This window comes from Silurus aristotelis, assembly GCF_946808225.1.
Source record: "Silurus aristotelis genome assembly, chromosome: 15".
Taxonomy (NCBI): Eukaryota; Metazoa; Chordata; class Actinopteri; order Siluriformes; family Siluridae; genus Silurus; species Silurus aristotelis.
In genome coordinates, this window is record NC_139588.1 from 7,196,281 (window position 1) to 7,220,055 (window position 23,775).

General features: G+C 39.6%; 1 protein-coding gene across 3 annotated transcripts in view; it reads right to left on the reverse strand.

Moving 5' to 3' along the window:
• The window catches only part of clocka (clock circadian regulator a), a 67,383-nt gene that overhangs the window by 11,314 nt on the left and 32,294 nt on the right, over window positions 1-23,775 (reverse strand). For 2 of the 3 annotated variants that reach the window (XM_083563015.1, XM_083563016.1), the window contains exons 2-10: window positions 20,717-20,777; window positions 20,152-20,615; window positions 18,327-18,418; window positions 10,906-10,965; window positions 10,461-10,609; window positions 10,066-10,157; window positions 4,868-4,957; window positions 2,769-2,889; window positions 1,888-2,001 (exon numbers count right to left, since the gene is read on the reverse strand). In XM_083563015.1, coding sequence (XP_083419141.1) covers window positions 1,888-2,001; window positions 2,769-2,889; window positions 4,868-4,957; window positions 10,066-10,157; window positions 10,461-10,609; window positions 10,906-10,965; window positions 18,327-18,346 — 646 coding nt within the window. In that variant the 5' untranslated portion in view covers window positions 18,347-18,418; window positions 20,152-20,615; window positions 20,717-20,777. The remainder of the gene's footprint in view (window positions 1-1,887; window positions 2,002-2,768; window positions 2,890-4,867; window positions 4,958-10,065; window positions 10,158-10,460; window positions 10,610-10,905; window positions 10,966-18,326; window positions 18,419-20,151; window positions 20,616-20,716; window positions 20,778-23,775) is intronic. The other variant, XM_083563017.1, reaches the window with a different exon arrangement.

Genomic DNA, 23,775 nt, shown 5'->3' on the forward strand with positions numbered 1-23,775 from the left:
TTTTTGGCTTGAAGCTTGTGAAACCGGAATCAACTGATAGTTTACGTTTACTAGATTTCAAAACAAATCGCTCCATTTAAAATAATACTAAAAAATTTGAAAAGAAAAATATAAGCAATTTCAATGCCCTGGACTTTTAAAGAGGCTAATTTTAAGCAGGAATGTTTGGATTTATGTGAAACGGTAACACTTAAAAGTAAGATTCCATTTGTAACATTAACTGAAGTTAATAAATGCTTCAGAAGTTTTGTTCATTGTTAGTTTTTTATTTCAACATTTATTATTACCAGTGGTGGGTGGTCAGGGCCAACAAAGCCTTCTCTGCTGGCCTAAACACTACCAGAAGCACTGACCTACATTTATAACCTAAGTTCTACTATTTGTTTGATGAAATTATATATTTTTTTATTCATTTATTCCCAAAAGTTTATTCTCTTCATTTCATATCGTTTCTCTTGGCTGCACTGCTTCCAGTACGTGTATGGGGAGGTTAGATATTTTATCCCATCAGATTTCAACCTGTGCTGCCATGTCAATCTAATCTGCCCAGGGCCTTCAAAGTCAGTACTGCTGGCCTTTTTATCTTGGTCTCAATGAGAAATGAGTCTGTTTCTTCAACCAATTAGATTTCATTAGAAATCCATATTCAAGAAAAGCTAGACATCGTGAGGAGAGGTAGGCCAACCCTGAAGCTAGCTAGCTTGTCTCAGCCCGGGAAAGGGTTTGTTCACCACTATCAGACCAGTGAATACGAGCAGTACCACTGACTTAAAGCCTCTGAGGAGCGGTGCACATTATGAGAATGCATCTCTGGTGAGTAGGTTGTATTTTATTTACATTTTTTTTTGGTTTTGTCATGTTGATATTGATTCTGAACTGCTCCAGATGAAGTAGGTGGCACAGTTGTAGTTGTAGTGTAGAGGTTTGGAGCTTGCTTTAGTAAAATGGTATTCACCCTCCATATGCAAAATGCCTCTTTCTCTGTAATGCCACGTGTTGTTACATTGCGTTTTTGTACTGTATTGATGGTTTCTAAAATTGTGACCTGATAGTGGTGGTATTAAGAGGTGGATTAAGTCGGGTAAATCCTCAAAAGGCTTAGGTACCAAACACACGGCCCCACCACTGAATAATACATTTTGAAATTAAGTTCATTTTCAGCGTGCAGTCTCGGGTGTCAACACAATCATCAAGTGACATCAGTGATTCGCCTCTAGAGGCCGCTCTTGCACTGTATAATAACAGCGGACTTTCTCAGCAGTTCCAGAGCAGATGCAACCCAGAAAAAGCAGATTGTTGCCGATAGCTGATAGTTTCAGTAATGAATTAGCAAAACAAATGAATCGGTTGACCTTTCTTAAAAACACCAAATACAACACCAGTCGCAACTTGTATCACATGTCGATAATAACTGGACAGCAAAAGGGATAATTGGGGCATCATTAAGCCTCCAGATATAGTAAGCGAATCATGTTCTACACTGTGATTTTTGGGTTTGGATAATTTAATTCTGTACACAAACACACTACATTTGGCAATTTTTTTTGTAGATAACAGCCAAGGAGTTTAACTGTATTTCTAATAAAAACCATTAGAACATTTCTGTGATGGTTTCTAATGTTTTTCTACACTCAATGATCTGTTTCTGATCAACTCTCTGCCACAATGGTGCTGTTATTCTCATTTTTCTCTAATGCACACTCGGAGTGTACAACCGAGAAACGCTTTTGCCTGAGGGAAAGCTCTTGATCCTATTTCATGCAAAGGTTTCACTGCCTTTCCCCTGAACAAGCCGCCCTCTTCAGGCTTTAGGCATACAAAAGGCTAAGTGAAGCGGCGTGAGAACAGTGACTCACCACACACCATACACGTAGCTCTCACACTTACCAGTGTTGAGGGACTTGAAGTTTCCGATAAACTTGACATACTCGTAGACGGGAGGCTCTTTGGGGTCGATGGTGCCCCGGAGCATGTGGCAGCAAAACTCTAATTGATTTTTTGCTATGAGTAACGGAAAGAAAAACAAAAAGACAAGACAGAGGTGGGTTACAGTCACCCGCAATTCAATTCATTTCAGTCTCAAAAGTGTGAATAGCAAAATTATTAGATTCACTGAACTCTTACTTACTCTTACCTACAACAGAGCTACAAACTTAGAATGAATAACTCTCAATGCTCTACTTTAATTTTTAAGTTTACACACAAATACAATTCTGACGTTTTTGCTAAAATAGGCTTGCTTTTACACGCACCTCAACCCCGTTTCTCTTGTATCATAAAACCTGCTTTCCAAACGTGAAATTGTAAAAAATTTTATTACAAGTTTAATGCATGCCTGACACTAGCCTGATCAATGTGTCTTTACTAGAGTGATACATGCTTTTCTCTGTTTTGCTGATGATGTAAACATGTTGAGGTGTAAAGGGCATTTTCTTTTTTAAATATATGAAAGCAGAGCCGTTACTCTGACGGTTTCCATTAAAACACCTGAAATGTAGACTTTTATAAATTTTCTGCCAACTGTTGTTGTACTCTTTGTCTTGTCGTCTGTCTTGGTGATGGAAATTGAATCTATTACTTTCAGTTCTTAATGACGAATCGGTTGTTTAGTTTTGCCCCCTTTATAATAAATTGACTGTGTATGTAGAGGACAGGGGGGTATGGAGACGGATGATCCGCTGTGGCGACCCCTAATGGGAGAAGCCGAAAGAAGAAGAAGATAAATTTATGTTAAATGCTGAGAGAAAACTGGGTGTCCTGTGTCTTACTCTTTAAGTAGTCAGGTGTGAGGCTCTCTCCTTCGAGTATGTGTGTTGAGAGTACTTTGTACACTTCCGAGTGCTCACCCAGTGGAAGAAAATTCAACAGGTTCTGGTCCACCAAGTCAGACTGAAACACATAAGCAGTTATTACTAGTCTCTATTACCCTCTCTTATTTCTCTCTCACATAGCGTTAATACAAAGTTACTTAAGTTGTCCCAATTGCCGTTCTTACTTAACATATTGTCTAAATTTGTTTCATTGATCTTACAATTCACACAACTGCACACAAATTAGATCTATTCTTGTTCCATGTTGTTGAATATGAAGTTGGGAACACTAGCAATTACACAGAGTGTGGTAGCCAAGGAAAGCTATTCCAAAAGACCTATTCTATTACAAAGACCTATTGTTAAATTTTTTGGAGTTTAAACAAGTTTCTCTTTAGTCTGCATCTCAAACCAGAAGTCTATATGCAGGTAAATTTTGGTGGTTCAGTGGTTAAAGCTCTGGGTTACTGATCATAAAGTCAAGTTCAACCTTAGCACCACTTTGCTGCCATTGATGGGGTCTATATCTGCTTCAGGAATGCTGTACCATGGCTGACTCTGACGCCAGATTACTGACAAGCTGGGATATTTAAAAATGACAATCTTTATAAAAAAAGAATAAAAGTAAAAATTTGAACAAAGCGTGACTTTCACTGCACAAAGAAATCACACTTAGCCAGCTCTGATTCGATTAGATAATACATCAGCACCCAGAGATGGCAAAACTACACATCCTTCACTCAATTAGAAGTACAGATACTGGTGTTTTAAAAGACTCAGGTAAAAGTTGAAGTAATGACTACACTTTTTCACTCAGGTTAAAGTAAAAAGGTTTTGGCTCTGACATTCACTTAAGTACTACTTACTACTGTATATTAATACAACTGAAATTCATATTTTGTTATCTAATGAAGGTATGCAGGCTGAACAACCACATATAGAACACAAGTAGAGAAACTTTGATGATCAGGTGATCAGGAATGTCTCTTTTCTCAGTCACGTTTACATCACTGACTCCCTCTGTTTCATCCACATTAACCCCATACTACTTGCTGCCTCCTGCCTCACTTGTTAGTTTTGTAGACTACCCTGTCTGTGGGGTGAAAACGCCAGATAATGATACACCAGTGGTGGATTGAAAAAGCCGTGCAATGACAAGAAATAGGCTGATGGGCTGAAAACATGAATCATGTCACCAAACAGATTAAAACTAAAGTCTGTTTTGAAAATGTAAGAACTAGAAAGTACAGATATGTGTGTAAAAATTGTAATGAGTCTTTGACAATTTTATGAAAGGAGGTTAAACACACACGCAAGCTCTGTTTCTTGTTAAGACTGTCTGCGGTCATCGTGATTGTTGTCATGAGCTGCAAATAAAATCAAACCAATAATCATTCAAATTCTAACACTTACTATATTAAGAAACCTGGTTAGTGTTAGCACATAACAGTCTAGAATTGTACACATGTATGTGATTCAAGACACGATCATAGTTTGTTTATTCAGTTGTGAATGCGGTGTCATGTGGTACTATACTGACCCTATTCATCACGTGGATGCTGCACAAGCGACACTCCAAATGACTGAAGAAAACATGCGCCAGCCATCTTGTGTACATATATTTGGAAGTATAATTGAAAATGTTTACATCTTTAGGCTGACTGTTTTAAGAGGTTCCTAACCTGGAAGATAGCCTATGCCAAATTCTAGGTAAATAAATAAGAGGCATTTTTATGTTTTAATGAAATACATTTATGGTTTTATTACATTTGGATATATCAAAGCATGTTATGAAAAGATCAACTCGATTCGTTCTTTCAATTCGACTACAGCGTCTGATGGGTTTCGCCAGTCTGCCCCACAAATCTGCTGTTTGTTCACTGTGCTGCTGTTGCTTGTCATGTTTTTAAGTTCACTGTGTTATAACGACAGCTGGCCTGACTTCAACTGTCCACACTTTCATTATTCACTGACAAAGATTTATGCGTAAGGGTCAGTGCTCTGTTGACGTACTGTCATGCCCAACATAAATTCTAGGTCACACAGATGATACTTACTGGTAAATGTTCTAGTAAAGAGGTGACACTTTCAGACACGTAGATTATGTTGCCGTCTGTCATAATAGCAAGAAAGAAGCCATCTAGGGCCTGAGAACAAACAACAAGGTACAGAAAAAATATAATAAGAAGAATAATAACAACAAAGGCTGCAAGGAGCATTTTCAGGGGGCCAAGCACCCAGACTAGGACTATGTTTACACTAATCCCTTGCAACAGTTGATCCCCTGCGATGGTTGAAGACCTACCTCTTCCTGAAACACTTAAATTTGCACTTTTCAAGTTTGCTTTGTAAAAATCAAGAGTTGTAGTCTGATTTATCTTAAGCCTGTAACCTGCCGTACCAGTGTAGATTTATTCATTGCTAGAGACTCAAAGCACTTTTGTATGTTGATCTGGACAAGGGCGTCTGTTAAATGCCACAATGCATATGTAAAATGTAGATGTAATCAGGATACATTTGAAAACGGCATTTTCGTCTAAAAACGCTGCGTCCACACTATCGTTTTCAATCTTTTCCTAAAACTGTGTTTCCCCCTGCCATTAATTTACCTTCCAGCTCTTTGAAACTTTGCAGCAATGTCCAGTACAGGCACCGTCACACAACAAAAAATGCGCCGTCGTATTCGAAAGCTTCGGTTTTCACAGTACACAGTAAAACCGCAGTCTCAGTAAGGACGGTAGGCCAAATCGAAGAGAAAAATATGCGTTTCCAAACAAAAACATTAGTGTGGACATGGGCTGCACATTCACATATGTGCTACACTTGTAAAAGTAATTTGTAGTTTCAATTATTTTAGTAATCAAGTATTCCTAATTATTCCATCGATTAAAACAAATAAGAAGTACTTTTTCTTTACTAAAGAGCCATACTAAATAAGAGAGAGAAAATAAGACGCATCTCTTAAAATAAACAAGTAATTTGTTTTTCTTGAAAATGAAAATTTTCATTGCTGAAATCGCTCCCAAGAATATCTGTGAAAACTAAACCCATTTAGTGCATTTAATAGCCATATTACATCAAAATACAGATACAGTTGTGTTTAAAAACTACTTTTACAGTGGCCGCATAGAGCAAGTTATGGGAAACTTTTATTTTGACTGATGTATTTATGTATTAAATCTCGCACAGTATCGCAATGTGGTTTTCTTGTCTCTAGGAAACCTGCTTGAAATGTTCCACGAACTAAATCTGTGTTTTTATCGCCAGCTTTAAAAACGGGCTTTACCTGCTCTACACCGCCGCTGTGGAGGGACTTTTTGACCGTGCTGTATATAAATAAAAATATTATGATCAATTTAAAATTACTTTCTTCTTCTTCTTCTTCTTTCGGCTGCTCCCATTAGGGGTCGCCACAGCGGATCATCCGTCTCCATACCACCCTGTCCTCTATATCTGCCTCTTTTACACCAACTACCTGCATGTCATCCCTCACCACATCCATGAACCTCCTCCTTGGCCTTCCTCTTTTCCTCCTACCTGGTGGCTCCATCTTCAGCATTTTTCTACCAATATAATTCATGTCCCTTCTCTGCACATGTCCAAACCATCTTAATCTCGCCTCCCTCACCTTGTCACCAAAACATCCTACATGTGCTGTCCCTCTAATAAACTCATTTCTAATCTTGTCCATCCTCGTCACTCCCAACGAAAACCTCAACATCTTCAGCTCTGTTACCTCCAGCTCCACCTCCTGTCTTTTACTCAATGCCACTGTCTCTAATCCATACAACATCGCAGGTCTCACCACAGTCCTATAAACTTTCCCTTTCATTCTTGCAGATACTCTTTTATCACAAATCACTCCTGTCACTCTTCTCCACCCACTCCACCCTGCCTGCACTCTTTTCTTCACTTCCCTAACACACTCTCCATTACTTTGCACTGTTGAACCCAGGAACCTGAACTCCTCCACCTTCTCCACCTCTTCTCCCTGCAACCGCATCACTCCACTGCCCTCCCTCTCATTCACACACATGTACTCTGTCTTACACCTACTGACTTTCATTCCCCTTCTCTCCAGCGCATATCTCCACCTCTCCAGGCTCTTCTCAACCTGCTCTCTACTCTCACCACAAATCACAATATCATCTGCAAACATCATAGTCCAGGGAGACTCCTGTCTGACCTCGTCCGTCAACCTGTCCATTACCACTGCAAACAGGAAAGGGCTCAGGGCCGATCCTTGATGCAGTCCAACCTTCACCCTGAACCAGTCTGTCGTACCTACTGCACACTTTACTGCCGTCACACTGTCCTCATACATGTCCTGCACCACCCTCACATACTTCTCTGACACACCTGACTTCCTCATACAATACCACAACTGCTCTCTCGGCACCCTGTCGTACGCTTTCTCTAAATCCACAAATCCACAATGCAGCTCCTTCTGTCCTTCTCTATACTTCTCCATCAACATCCTCAAAGCAAATAAGGCATCTGTGGTGCTCTTCCTCGGCATGAAACCATACTGTTGCTCACAGATGGTCACCTCTTCTCTCAGCCTGGCTTCCACTACTCTTTCCCATAACTTCATGGTGTGACTGATCAACTTAATTCCCCTGTAGTTACTGCAGGTCTGCACATCTCCCTTATGCTTAAAGATCGGTACCAGCACACTCCTTCTCCATTCCTCAGGCATCCTCTCCCCTTCCAGAATCCTGTTAAACAATCTGGTCAAAAACTCCACTGCCATCTCTCCTAAACATCTCCACGCTTCTACCGGTATGTCATCTGGTCCAACCGACTTTCCATTCTTCATTCTCTTAATCGCTGCTCTCACTTCCTCCTTACTAATCCTATCTACTTCCTGCTTCACCAACTCCACATCCTCCAACCTTCTCTCTCTCTGATTTTCCTCATTCATCAGCTGCTCAAAATACTCCCTCCATCTTCTCAACACACTCTCCTCTCTAGTCAACACATTTCCCTCTCCATCCTTTATTGCTCCAACTTGCAGTACATCCTTCCCAGCTCGGTCCCTCTGCTTGGCCAATCGGTATAAATCCTTTTCTCCTTCCTTAGTGTCCAACCTCTTATACAGCTCCTCATATGCCTTTTCCTTGGCTTTCGCCACATCCCTTTTAACCTGCTGCCGCATCTCCTTGTACTCCTGCCTACTTTTCTCATCACTCTGTCGATCCCACTTCTGTTTTGCCAACCTCTTTCCCCTAATGCTCTCCTGCACTTTCTCATTCCACCACCACGTCTCCTTGTCTTGCTTTCTATTTCCAGATGTCACACCAAGTACTTTTCTAGCTGCCTCCCTCATCACTCCTGCAGTAGTTGCCCAATCATCCGGCACCTCTTCACCACCACCAAGCCCCTGTCTGACCTCTTCCCTGAACCTCACACTACACTCTTCCTCCTTTAGTTTACACCATCTTATTCTTCTTTCAAACCTTACTTTCCTCTTCTTCTTCTTCGCCTCCAAAACCATCCTACAGACCACCATCCGATGCTGTCTAGCTACACTGTCCCCCGCCAACACCTTACAGTCTCCAATCTCCTTCAGGTTGCATCTCCTACACAGAAGATAATCCACCTGTGTGCACCTTCCTCCACTCTTATACGTCACCCTATGATCCTCCTTCTTCTTAAAATACGTGTTCACCACTGCCATTTCCATCCTTTTAGCAAAATCTACCACCATCTGCCCTTCCACATTCCTCTCCTTAAAACCAAACCTACCCATCACCTCCTCATCACCTCTGTTCCCTTCACCTACATGCCCATTAAAGTCTGCCCCAATCACCAATCGTTCTTTCCTGGGTACACCATCTACCACTTCATCTAATTCACTCCAGAATCTTTCCTTCTCCTCCATCTCACAGCCAACTTGTGGAGCATAGGCACTGATGACATTTATCATCATCCCTTCAACTTCCACCTTCACGATCATCACCCTATCAGAAACTCTCTTCACCTCCACTACACTCTTACTGTACGCTTTCTTCAGAATCACCCCTACACCATTTCTCTTCCCATCCACACCATGATAAAACAGTTTAAACCCACCTCCAATGTTCCTGGCCTTACTCCCTTTCCACTTGGTTTCCTGAACACACAACACATCTACCTTTCTCCTCTCCATCATATCAGCTATCTCTCTCCCTTTACCCGTCATAGTACCAACATTTAAAGTCCCAACCCGAACCTCTACTCTCCTACACTGCTCCTTTTCCTGCCGTCTCTGTAGACGCCTTCCTCCTGTCCTTCTCCTCCTTCGGCCAACAGTAGCCCAATTTCCACCGGTACCCTGTCGGCTAACGATACCTGTGGCGGTCGTTGTTAACCCGGGCCTCGACCGATCCGGTATGAAATTCTCATTTGTGATCCGCATATTTGATTTGGCACATGTTTTACGCTGGATGCCCTTCCTAACGCAACCCTCCCCATTTACCCGGGCTTGGGACCGGCACTAAGAGTACACTGGCTTGTGCCCCCCTAATGGCTGGGTTAATTTAAAATTACTTTAAAAAACGGTAAACACGCTGTACAGTGTTTTCTTTATGTTTTTTGTTTTCTATGTTACCTGAGCGTTTAAGAGTTTAGAGGGTGATGCATCAGTAATAATGATCCGTGGGAAACACAGTCTTTAGTTAAGAAGCATCAAGTCAAATACATTTTTTTAATAGAATTACTCAAGGAATCGCTGCAGCCCTAGTTTCAATGATGATGTGCATGTTGTGAATATAGACAGTGGTGTAAGGTAAGCGGTCTAAATAAATAGGGGCAACAGGGAGTAATGGGGAACCAAATCTGGTAAAGACTTGGCAAATTTTGTGAGAGAAGTAACAATAATAGCTATTAGATATAAAAACTTTTGCAAATTATTTCAACCAAATAATTCTTCTTTTCATTTTAACCTTTGTAGAAAATCCTAGACAGCAAATCAAACTAGGCGGAAATTTACTTCCAAATTAGGCCCAAGATTTGACCTAGTACTGGTGCTAGAGCGCTCGCAGCATGTGGTCCAAATTTGGTCAGAATGTTCCCTAGACCCCAACCAAGCATGTCAATTTTTTACTAGTCAATTCTATGGACTGCCATAGAAGCACAAGGACAAGAAAAAAAGACAAAGAGAAGAAGGAGAGGAAGGTGCTTGACCCACTAACACATTTATATAGTACATTTATTAAGCAATACAGAACTGTTGAAGAAGGAAGATTTGAACAGTGTAAGCATGTCCTCCTACCTCTAACATCAGCTGTGTAAACTCCTCATTACTGAGGAACGGAGGCTTCCAGTCCTGACGAATCTCACTGGATTCCGACTGTGCAGCAATTTCTAGAGAAAGAGAAGATACTATTACTTTTGCAGTACAACATAAATGTACATTTTACATTAATACTGTACTGCACAGTTCTAATTTTCCTAAATAACACAGACAAATATCCTGAAAGCTGATTTGAGTGCAGAGGTTCTCAAAAAGTTTTGTAATCAGGAACATTCAAGTCAAGGTCTTTTGACCAGACTCTTATCTGAGTATTGTGGTTTCAAAAGATGATGAGAGGCTACTGCATTTGCATACTAAGCAGGTGAAACTTTTTTCAAAGTGTGTGTTTGGGTAAAACAGGGAGTAAATGAGACCTTTGTGCTTGCGCAGGAAATCAATGCTTTTCTGCAGAATAGTGGATTTGTCCATCTTGCGGGTGTTGCCAGGCAGCATGGTGCCCAGCTCCTTGATGAGCACATTGAACTGGTCTCGCCTCTTCTTTTCTGACTTGTTCCTGGAAACTCTGTACGAGTGGGCACACGGCAAGCACATGAAATCAGACTCCACCGCACACAATCGGTGATTCATTGCAGGGCAAAGAAAACGGAGAAGTAGCACAGAAAATGACCTCTAATTTAGCAAATCCGGTGAACTAGGCTAGTGTTTCATCAGAAATGTGCATACAAAGTATTCTACACATTTCTCTTACTTTCCTAAAAGTCATATTAAATCAATAAAAAATTGCTTACAGCTTCTCAAATCACCCTTAAAAGTATCTGGTCACTGTGCAATTTTCTAATTACTGCATTTCAATCTCACCGTTTTGCTTTGTCCTTTTCATCTTCTTCCATCAGACCATCAAAGATACTGCTGTCATCCCTGAAAAATAAAAATAAATAAATAACATGCCATGACACATAAATTGTCCACAATCTGTATGACCAGAAACATGAACTAATAGCCTTGAAAGCAAAAAAGGTTAGTTTTAAATTAAAATAGTCTTGTTTCCTTTCCACCGCTTAAACATACTTCGCCAATAAAAGACAGTTTCCTTCACACCTTCAGAGCTCGGTAACCTTTATTCTAATAATACCGTATGTTAGCTTAGAAAGCATCAGAAAAAAATATTCTCCTGAAGCTTTTTCTAGGCATGCAGTAGCATGGGTTAAAAATTATTTCCCAAACTACAGCAATGCATTTAGGTCAGTAGTGGGAGTCAAAGACAGAACAAAACTGCAGCAAGTCAAGCCATGAAGGAGTGTTGTGAATTTCTGCCTATATTTAGCAGCAGTTGGTATGTTCTCTGACTCAGCTGGTAAAGGCAGAAATTTTTTTTGAGGATAAATCGGCAATGGTAATTCATCCACAGGCACAAGAGTCGCACCATATATACATCAGCCACTTATTAACTTTTTATTAATAATAGTTTTAATTATTGTATTGTATTTAATTCCTCATTCACAAATCCATTCCTTTTTTAATTTAATTGTAGGAAAGCATACATGATTACATACAATAGTTGCTACCACACTGCATCTATTAGTCAAAAATAAGAAACACAACAAAGGCTAACAGAGGCCCAGTGGGGCAAGAAATATGTTGCCCCATGATTAAGGGATTAGCAGTAGACAAGACAGTTAATTACCAGATTGTGTTAGTCTAAAAATACTCCATGGTTGCCAAGATCTTGTTCATACCAAATAATCAACTACATTTCTACAAATAAAAACCATGCAGAGTGTGCCTAAATCTGGTACAGTTCTTTTAAAAATAACAGAGATGTGCAGACCTGCAGTAACTACAGGGAACAAAAAGGTGATCAGTCATACCATGAAGTTATGGGAAAAAGTAGTGGAAACCAGGCTGAGAGAAAAGGTGACCATCTGTGAGCAACAGTATAGTTTCATGCCAAGGAAGTGCACTACAAATGCAATATTTGCTTTGAGAATGTTGATGGAGAAGTATAGAGGAAGTCAAAAGCAGTTGCATTGGTATTGAATGAGGAAATCAGATGTGTGAGAGAAGTATGTGAGGGTGGTGCAGGACATGTATGAGAACAATGTGACAGCAGTGATGTGTGCAGTAGGAACAACAGACTGGTTCAAGGTGAAGGTGGGACTGCATCAAGGATCGGCTCCTGAGCCCTTTCCTGTTTGCAGTGTTGATGGACAGGTTGAAGGACGAGGTCAGACAGGAATCTCCCTGGACTATGATGTTTGTGGATGATATTGTGATTTGTGGTGAGAGAAAGGAGCAGATGGAGAGGTGGAGGTACGTGCTGGAGAGAAGGGGAATGAAAGTCAGTGAGTTGCAGGGAGTGTACAAAAGAGTGCAGGAAGGGTGGAGGGGGTGAAGAAGATTGGCAGGAGTGATTTGTGATAGAAGGGTATCTGTGAGAGTGAAAGGGAAAGTTAATAGGACTGTGGTGAGACCTGCGATGTTGTATGATTTTGAGACAGTGGCACTGAATAATAGACAGGAGGTGGAGCTGGAGGTAGCAGAGCTGAAGATGCTGAGATTTTCTTTGGGAGTGATGAGGATGGACAGGATTAGAAACAAGTTTATTAGAGGGACAGCGAATGTATTACGTTTTGGGAAAAAAGTGAGAGTGGTGCGATTGAGATGGTTTGGACATGTGCAGAGGAGGGACCTGGCGTATATCGGTAGAAGAATGCTGAGGATGGAGCCACCAGAAAAGAGGAAAAGAGGAAGATCAAGGAGAAGTTTTATGGATGAGTTTATGAGGAAAGACATGCAGGTAGTTACAGTGAAAGAGGCGTATGTAGAGCACAGAGTAGTATGGAGACAGATGACCCGCAATGGTGACTTCTAACAGGAGCAGCCAAAAGAAGAAGAAGAAGAAGAAGTAGAAGAAGAAGAAGTATGTTTCTTCATTCTTATATGGCCACATATTTCAATGCTTGTTTTAGAGCTTTTTCATGGACTTAAAAGAAAAACCTGGCAACCTTGGCTAATGATATCCTTTCTTCTTTTTTAGTGTGCCTTGCTGGCAACAGGAGACATACCTGCTGTTTTAAAGTCAGTCGAACAATGGTCCGTCTAAAACCTTCAACTGTATGCTGACGACTGTAAATTGTCGTTTCTCAACAGCCTTGTATGGGGTTGCGCCACAAATTCACTAAATAGCAAACGTGATAGTCTTGAAAACAATGTCAAAATGCTAAGTCAATAAAAAAGTTCTACCTGCCCACAAAGAGCTGCATGGACACATGACAGCAGTTTAAGCTCATAATGGTATATATAAAAGTCTTTTTTTTTCTGAATATAAAACGCGTTTCACGCACAACCTACATAAATTCAATACGTTGTATATTATCGAGGCCACCATTTTTTCCTAGTCTTTTTTGCAGGTGTGACTTCAAAACAGGAACACGAGATTTTTTCCAGGAGGGCTGATTCCTTTAGATCTTACAGGGTAACCTCTGTCCTGCACCACTTCATTCCTAAATAGCTAAGAAAAAGATAAGTAGTAAGCTGAGCATGAGCATGGATGTGGATGCAGGCTGAGCGCTGAGCGTGCGAGGTTCAGGTAAAGATTTTTCTGAATGCTTAAATGTCAAAGCATTCACCCATTATTTAATATGTAAGCAGCAAAACAAATGTCTAATATGCTGTACGGATCTGAATGGTAAAAGGTTTTCCATAAATGACAAATGATGTGTACCGTGCATATGGTTGTACTAATAATCATTTATTAACAATTCATTTAGAATGTCTTGTAACTACAGGAAAACTCAACAGAAAATATATGCAGTCACAACTGTGGGGGATGTTAATCCCAGAGGCATCCTAGAAAACTAGAAACTACATTTCAGAACACTGAAGTTAGCTTTAACCAGAACGACACCCTAGCCAGAAGTAAATACGAAATGTGTTTGTGCGTACTGCCATTACAAGCCTCTGTTCATGAAGACATGTTCAACATCAATCTGAAATGCTGGATACCTTACAGTATTGTCACCATGAGAAATAAGTTAAAAACTTCAACGTGTCCTGCAGTAGGGAATACAAATCATTACTACAAATAAGATGCCATATGCTCATAGGTTTGTAACCAAGCGTCAACATTAGCAGGGTTTATAGCAGAGCTCGAATTAAATGGGATGTGTATTGTGTGTGCACTCACAGTAACAAGCTTTATGACACCACCACCCTATTGTTTAATTTAAACACTAATACAATAACCATTTTGTACAGAAAAAAGTTTTAATGATATTTGCATAGTGTCTCCAATCAATAATATAAATGTCTGGTGGATCATCATGAGCGAGGCAAAAAGAAAATGAGACTTTGGTTTAAAGTCCCAGAAAGTAAATATTAAGTTACAGTTAATTCCGTCTTTAATAAAAAAAAAATAAAATAAAATAAAAAAAAGCCCAGTAATTAGTTAGATCGACAGACAGACATACATATACAGTGGTGTGAAAAAGTGTTTGCCCTCTTCCTGTTTTTTTTTTTGTTTTTTTAACACAACATGCAGTTTTTAAATGAAGATTTTTATTATTGAGGGAAAATAAAATCCAGAACTGCATGGCCCTGTTTGAAAAAGTGTTTGCCCCCTGAACCTAATAACTGGTTGGGCCACCCTAAGCAGCAGCAACTGCAATCAAGCGTTTGCGATAACTTGCATTGAGTCTGTTACAGCGCTGTGGAGGAATTTTGGTCACTCATCTATGCAGAATTGTTGTAATTCAGCCACACTGGAAGGTTTTCGAGCATGAACCACCTTTTCAAGGTCATGCCACAACATCTCAATTCAATGGGAAGGTTCTCCACTGTTCCCTGTTTTTGCAATTTGTAAATAATGGCTCTCACTGTGGTTCGCTGGAGTCCCAAAGATTTAGAAATGGCTTTATAACCTTTTCCAGAGCTCAATTACTTTCTCTCATTTGTTTCAGAATTTCTTTGGATCTCGGCATGATGTCTAGATTTTGAGGATCTTTTGGTGTCCTTCACTTTGTCAGGCAGGTTCACACAGGGCCATGTAGTTTGGATTTAGTTTTCCCTTAATAATAAAAACCTTCATTTAAAATTGCATGTTGTGTTTACCTGTGTTATCTTTTACTGATATTTAAATTATTTTGATGATCTGAAACGTTAACGGGTGACAAACATGCAAAAAAAAATAAGAAATCAGGAAGGGAGTAAAAATACTTTTTCACACCACTGTAGATACACACAATGTAGGACTAAAGACTCTCCCCAGACAGTTGATGATGAAGCCACTACAGACTATAATGATTATTAGCAGCTAGTTACCAGCTCTTCCTGCAATGAAGATTAAGAGTGGCTAATCATTAGCCTTGATGCTGTTTGTACGATCTGATGAGGATTAGAGAGACAACAGCAGCATGTTCTCGTCCTCCTGATACATTAATGCTCTAAAGCATAACAGTGTGCAAGAACTTTGAGGGCTCACTGAGTCTTAGCTACAAACAGCATTAGCTGGATGAGAAATGACCATCAGAATGGACTCTAATGGTTTAAGGTCAAGTTCATTTCTATAGCGCTTTTCACAAGGAAGCTATACAAAACTTGAGAATTAAAGTGAATTTTGTGTGTATATCCCTAATGAGTAGCCTGGGGTGAATGTGGTAAGGAAAAACTTCCTAGATGAATGAGGAAGAAACCTTGAGAGGAACCAGACTCAAAAGGAGAACCCATCCTCATTTGGGTGATATTAAGGGTGTGATTATAAATCTTAAAGCAATACAAAACAGCGGAGAGTAAGAACTACTGTACCATGAGTACCGGAGTGTGAGATCATGAGAAATGTCCTTTTTACAGTCTTATACAGTCAGTTGACGTTTTGGAACCAGGAGCTACTGCGCAACTCATAAAATAGCTTAACATCTGATATCATCATAGATCCAACACCAACTCCTCCAAGCCAGAGCCTAAAAAAATTTTTAAGATGTCCAATGTCTAAACTCTACATGAAGTGGGATCCAATTGGCACTGGTACGTCTATAGATGGTTCGGGATTTTTGCGAGGTCGTCATTTACTTCTTTGAAGGTCCACGAACACAACTGGAGCTGGCGCAACCTCGGGATGCCTCAGGATGGCTAAAGAAAGAATAACCACTCTAATGGTGACTTTAAATTTACCTTCATTTAATAAATATCAATACTGGCATCAAGCAGTAGCAACACACAGGAAAACACACTAAAAACACAATAAATCATTTGTATCAAGAACCAATTTCTTGCCATTATGATGATAAACTGTCAAGATCTGATCTTCACGAGACCTTTAATGATGTGCTATGGTACCTGGCACCAAATTGTTAATAGCAAATGCTTTAATGTATGTTTGAAAGTTGGAATTCCATGAGTCAGCATTAATGAGCCAGGGAGCATCAATTACCCTTTTCCAGTTGTCCTTTCATTGACTATTTGTTGTAGATACTTACCATTGCATACAAGAAAAATCTCACAAGACCTGCTGTTTTGGATGTGAGCTGACCTAGTAGTCTATCAATCACAAGTTATAGTGAAAGTCGCTCAGATCTTTGCCCAAGTTTGGTTCCAACATGTCAACTATTCACCGGCTGCCTAATATATCTCACCCTTCCATAGGTGTCACTGTAACAAAACAATAAATGGTGTTCACTCCACCTAACAGTGGTTTTAATGTTTTGGCTGATTACTGTATGCCAAAAAGCAACAAAGCTAGGTGAAAATATACAACCATACAGTTACCACACGCTGTATTTTCCTGTTGGTCTGCTGCTACAGCACTTCTATCCATTCCTGCTCTTCCCTCCTGCAGGTCTACCAATGCTCAAACAAATGGTTGAAAAAAAGGAAACCAAGTATGAGGTGGTATAAAAAGGTTTTGAGACTATCTTTGTTTACAAGTAAGTATTTGGAAGTGAGATCGTGTTGTTTTCCGGCAGGTGCACACGTGATCAGAATACCAGACGTGGTAATGCAGGTGGTCAGAATGTCACTATTTGCACAGCTCCCGATATACACACAGGATGACCTTTTGGCACACTGACTTATGAAGGTCTGTGCACCCTGTGACTGCGCATGCAGCCTTGTGCTGCCATCTGTTGGCATGTTACAAAACTAGTCTTTAACATATGTGAGAAACACTGTTTGGAAGATGATTTGCATTTTGGTGTCAGATCAGGCAGGAAAGAGCAGGTAATTATAGCCGTGTCCATACTCAGTACAACGGCATGGTTGCGAGTCTGGTATTGCATTATTAGAACACGTCTATAACAAAAAGCAGCCAAATATTTAGTTTATTGTTGCTTATTGCACACAAATAGCTCCCCCCAAAGCTACAGCGGAGTATCCAAACTAAGTTTCGGAGTCACAAACTAATCCTGAAATTGGAATTATATTTGGCAGACAAGCGGAGTGATACAAGCACATATTAAATATTAGGACACTATTCGAATGCCCTTTGCCCAATCATGTTGGTGACCCAGATCTAGCTTCTGTACAAATTTTTAAGTCTGCAAAAGCATATTAGAGAACAAGAAGTATTTCATAATCCACCTTAACGTGTCACAAGTAATCACTAAATGTGACAAAGCCCTCTAGCAAACAAGTGCGGGGAATCTCGAGGACTTTGTCTGAAATATCCAATGTTAAACAACTACATTCTGCTTTACTCCCTTTTTGGACACGAGCACAAGAAAAGCTCAGAGGAATCCCATTTGTACAAAAATACAAAAGAAACACGCTCTCTTTTTATTTATATATATATATATATATATATATATATATATATATATATATATATATATATATATATATATATATATATATATATATATATATATATATTTTTTTTTTTTTTACTTTGCACCCCTTTACCCTATTCTCTTGTCCCTTCTACAATGCAAACCTGCAGGAAATGGATCAGCCCTGGAATTTTCACATGCACAGCAGGCTTGACCAGGCAAAAAGAGTCCCTGTCTGCAGAGCCTGAATACAACAGTTTCCATGGTAACCGAGCGAAGGGCCAATTTAAAGAGAAGGACAGCTGTTAGGAGTCGCAGGCACGAAAGAGGTTACTGTGCCATTTCTGCTCACGTGCAAAGCTTTCTGGGAACAAAGCGAGGTGATGCAAGGTGTAATGCAGGAACAATACGCAGGAAACCATATGTAATGAAAATGCACTCTACTTTCAGAGACCTCTTTTTCCTGCACGGCTTTATTTTTCTGTAGGGTAGCCGACTGCAAAGAAGTGAAGGACTCACCGGTCTATGCTGGAGGACATTTTGAAGTGTGATCAGGGCTGTAGTGGGACACAGAGGAGCTTTAAGCGTGAGGTAGACATTTGTACATGAGCCTGGACAAGGGGGTGAAAAAATGGCAAAAGTGAAATTCCATGACAGTTTAATCTGATAGCAAATAGATAAATAGATAAAAATAAAAATAACGACTTTATGGCCCTGTCAGAACTCGTATTAACATCTACCTAGAGCAAATTGTATACACAGTGAGTGCAGAGCGTTGGCGTGTAGAATAAGGTCAAATGTGTTTTGGAGACTGTGAAGGGTAAGACACTCATCAAGCACTTTATTAGGAACACCTGTACACTCATTTATTTACACGATGATCTAATAAACCTGGGGCAGAAATCTAATGCCTATAATAATGCAGATATAGACCGGTAGCTTTGGGAAATATTTAGGTCTATTATCAGAATGGGGGGGGGAAATATGATCTCTGTGAATTTTCACCATGGCATAATTATTGGTGCCATACAGGCTGGTTGGAGTATTTCTATGAATTATGATCTCATGGAACACATACAACAGCCTAGTGATACAATTTCAGTCTTTTGAAAGGTAAAAAAAACAACAACATCTATTTAGAGGTGAAAGAAAGGCTACAGTTGCTCACTCTATAATATCAAAGGAGCCAGAGAAGCATTGCAAAATGTAAGAACTTTAAGGTTGGATAGGCTACAGCAGAAAAACAAGATGATGGCAGGTTCCCCTTCTGTCAGACAAGAATATGAATCAGACAGTATCATGGACACAACAGATTGACCCAAACTGAACAGAAAGACATGGCCTGTTTTGATGAATCTTTTGTCAACAGTCCAGGCTGGTGGAGGTAGTGTAAAGGTGTAGGGAATGTTCTCTTGGCACATTTTATGCCCATTTAAAGAAATTAATCATCTCTTGAATGCCACAGACCATTTAAATATTGTGGCTGACCATGTCCATCTCTTCATGACCACCATTTATTCCACTTCTAATCACTACTTTCAGCATGAACAGGCACCATGTCACAAAGCCAAACTCATCTTTAACTGCTTTCATGAAAATGGCAAGAAGTTCAATGTTCAACTTTGGCCTTTCCAGTAAATAGAACAGAATTCAATTGAACATCTTTACAGTATGATAAACTGAAAAGCATAAAATACATTCTAAAATCTGGAGGAAATTCAAAGGATTTTTTTTTGTGAAATCCATGGCATGAAAAATTCAAGTTTTCAAAGCAAATGGAGGTCATTCCCAAGATTAATGTTCCCAATAAAGTGCGTTGTTAGTGTCTCAGGATGGGCTCTGGAAAACCAGAATACTAAATCATTACTGCTCATTACTCATCCAAATAACAGGTTAAGGAAAAAACTTAATAGATATGAATAAGACTCTATGCATATTACCTTAGACATTAGCAATTAGAGTTTGTATGTAACACATAAGAGGAGAAAAAGTTCACTTTTAATAAGAAAGAAGTGTAAACGTCTTTTGGACACATTATTGCAGAAGCACTAGAGTGCCTTGATCATCATAATAATAATAAAAAATAATGCTATATACAAACTGCAACCCTTCAACCATTCTTAGTTAGTCTCGACTAATTAACTAGTCAAGTTTTATACATAGATTGGATTTATTATTATATATTTATAATAACAATTTAAAAAAATTAAAAGGAAAATGCTTATTTCTTTAAGCATTATAATGTAACAGCAGTATAATGTACACATTTTGTCTGATAATAAAGCTAAAAGTACCATTTATTGTCTACTAAGTAGTAAAAGAATGCACAATTATTACTACCAACCTCACCAATTCCTTAAAAGAACCATCAGGTCAGCAAGAAGTACAATCACAGATGGTCACTGTAGAAGCTTTCAGGTGAATGAAAATAGGTGTTAAAGGATCTCAGTCTTGGCTCTCCACTCGTAATCAGATCACCAGTCCACCTGAGACTGGTGTTGACACCGGGTCTGAATGTGGCCTTGGTTTCATTCTGAAGCCAAACTAACCTCCAGTCCAGTGTGCATAATGAGAATGAAGGGTGAGAACGTCACAGAATGAAGACCACCACAGTCCACCGGGGGGGGGGGGGGGGCGTCAGTGTGCACTTGAGTCAGTTTTTCACGTGTAATAAGGGGAGCTTCATGAAACGTGAGAGATTTTGCGAGTTAAGAGGATCAATAGTGTGCTGTGATGCACCCTGTGGCATGTGAATGTTCTCCAAGGAAGGTGAGCACGCATGTACTGCATGTCAGCAGCAAAGTCCTCCTAAGAGCCAAACATGTACAATAAATAGCAAACAATTTAGCATAATGTATTTTAGCTTCTAAATGTACAATTATGTGAGGAAGAGTAGAAAATTCACTTACATATGTCACGACTTCAGAATTGATTCCTTTTTGCTTAGGTCTTCAGATTAGTGTTGTCACCCTGTAATGAGGGAAAAAAAAAATGGGGAAAAAAAAGGAATTCTTTTTTAAGAACAGCAACAAACATCTTTGGCCATGCAATTCTACATTACATTACCTACGTTTAAGAGCAACCTCCTGAAAACCTGACACACTTCTATCACTAACCTAGAATTTTGGCACAAATAAAAAATAAAAATAAAAAACAACGAATGACTGTGGCGAATAATAACCACCTTTCAATCTGCAGCTCAAGCTAAGCTACAAGACAAATGAATGCATTCTGAGGAAATCACTATCTACCATAATAGACGGAAAAAACAAAAACAATAACATGACCTTAATGTCATGTTAAAATGACTTTGATCTACGCTTGTTACACAATGACATTTTAAACCAATTAGTTCCCTACCGGTTCTTATCGTTAGTCTGCAATTCTTGATTAGATGATGCATTTTTAAAAAAAGCATAATACATTTTACGTAGTCACACAACAAACACTGCCAGGTTTTAAGGTGTTTTATGGAGGATATAGAGATCCATAATTACTCTTTACAACCATGGTGAGCAGAGAAGCATCTCAGCATGTGGTAAATGAGCCCCAAAAGCCTCAAAAGAGGTTCTACTATTGTCAGGCAAGAACAAGCATCTGCAACTCTCATTGGCACAGACTTAAACAAACTGGACAGGAAAATAAAAGTGTGGGTAAATCTGGGCCCCCGAGAGCTTCAGATTTTTGTTCTTGGCTGACAAGAGTGGAACTCAATGTAACTGTTTAACTGTTGTAACTGTTGAAACCGGAAAAACTATCGGTATGGATTTTGTTGTTCCAGCAATCAATTTTCGGTGGCAAGTAATCGGTCAAGCTCTAATACCAATATCCCTGCCAGGGTAACAGTCAATTCAAATCACTTGCCAAATGATTGGCTGATTATGAAACAGGACAGATGAACCGGTTTTTGAATAGATCATTTTCTTTTTGCTTTTAATATGCAAAACATTTCAAGCACTTTTGGCTGGCTCACAGTACATTTTCAATTCAATGCCTTTGTTTAAAATTTTATGGTGAAGCATTAAAAGGGTTCTCTTCCATGAAACCCTCATAAAACTATCTCTACAACATTCGAAGGATTCGACCATTTCCGTCCACACAGGCTGCCCTGGTGCTTGTTCAGTCTCTTGTCATTCTAAGACTCGACTACTGCAACTCTCTGCTGGAAGAGGCCTTCCTCTGAGCGCTATTCGTCCACTGCAAATAATCCATAACGCAGCTGCAGGACTTTTGCCCAAGTTCTCCCACACCACCCCACTGCTGCGCCCCCTTCACTCGCTTCCAGTAGCTGGAATAATTCAAAACACTGATGCTTGACTACAAGGCCAAAAATGGACCAGCACCATCTTACCTCAGAGACCTAATCACGTCTCGCACTGCACCACGCTGTCTGAGATCCTCCAGCACTGCTCGACTGGTACCACCTTCTCTCAGAATGAGAGGTAAGTATACTTTAAGGCTCTTCTCTGTTCTAGCACCGAGGTGGTGGAATGAACTTTCCCTAGATGTCCGTACAGCGGAGTCCCTGGCTGTCTTTAAGCAATGGGTGAAGACCTACCTCTTCCTGAAACACTTAAATTAGCACTTTCCAGGTTTGCTTTGTAGAATTCAAGAGTTATATTTATATTAAGTTTGTAATCTTGCGTACCAGTGTAGATTTATTCATGTAATGTAAATGTAAAATTTTCCAAATACCAGAAAAGAGAAATTATTTGCTTGAAATTCAGCTTTGCTGAACTTTCGCCATGGCGCAGATAGATATAGTTCAGTAGATATACTAGAATATTGTTTAGTTGTTATTCTTATCATGTCATGGAAGGGATGTAAGGATGCAAAATCGCAGAAAATATGTGACGTTTCAAACAGATACTGTCAGACGATATTTATATGCACTACTTGCACAACACATATGATGCAGCATATAAACCGTCACCACAGTAAACTATTTATAGGCTAAATCACACTGACCAGGAAATTTGAAGCCCCATTCATGGTTACGAGTGCAAAAGCCACAATGATCACTGAAGTTTGTTTATATGAAGAGATTGATTTTGTTTGTATAATTTATTGATTGGTTGATTTGATTCGGATTTCAATGTAGTTTTGTTATTTGACAAAAAAATGTGCAGCATTTCGTCTGAAAAATAATAAAAAGACAATTTTATTTGGAATGTGTCTTAAATCTTTGTTAAAAAAATATTTAATCAAAAAAAAAAAAAAATATCATAAATTGTCACACTGTGAGCTAAATGAATCGTTGTATCCCTATGCTATGGTCATAGTTGCATATTTGAACTTATTAACCCAATTATTGTCTTTCGGTTGCTCACATTAGGGGTCACCACAACGGATTATCTGTCTCCATACTATGCTGTCCTCTACATCTGCTTCTTTCAAACCAACTACCTGCATGTCTTCCTTTACCACATCCATCAACCACCTTCTCTTTGGTTTTTCTCTTTTCCTCCTTCCTGGTGGCTCCCCCCATGTCCCTCCTCTGCACTTGTCCAAACCATCTCAATCGGGCCCTCTCTTACTTCGCCCCCAAAACGTCCTACATGCACTGTCCCTCTAATAAACTTGTTTCTTATCCTGTCCATCCTCATCACTCCCAACGAAAACCTCAACATCTTCAGCTCTGCTACCTCCAGCCAAACCCATGTGATTTGCAGATATAGCAGCCAGATACTCCTGGAAGATTTGCACCTTCCCAGTAAAAACAAACAAACCAAAAAAAGCTACTTTTTTGTCATCTTGTCGATCAATAACTGTGCAGAAGCAGCGTTTTTAAACAAACCGCCATTACTTGGTTATATTTATAAGAAGGTGAATGCCACACCCAGAAAGCTAGTCAAGGTGGGAAGGATATATTTGCTTATTGAGCCTGGGACAATAGCATGCCCAAGCCTGGCACTAATGAGGTAGAACTATATTTGTTAACTGAAGTTTCACTTATGATTGTCAGGAA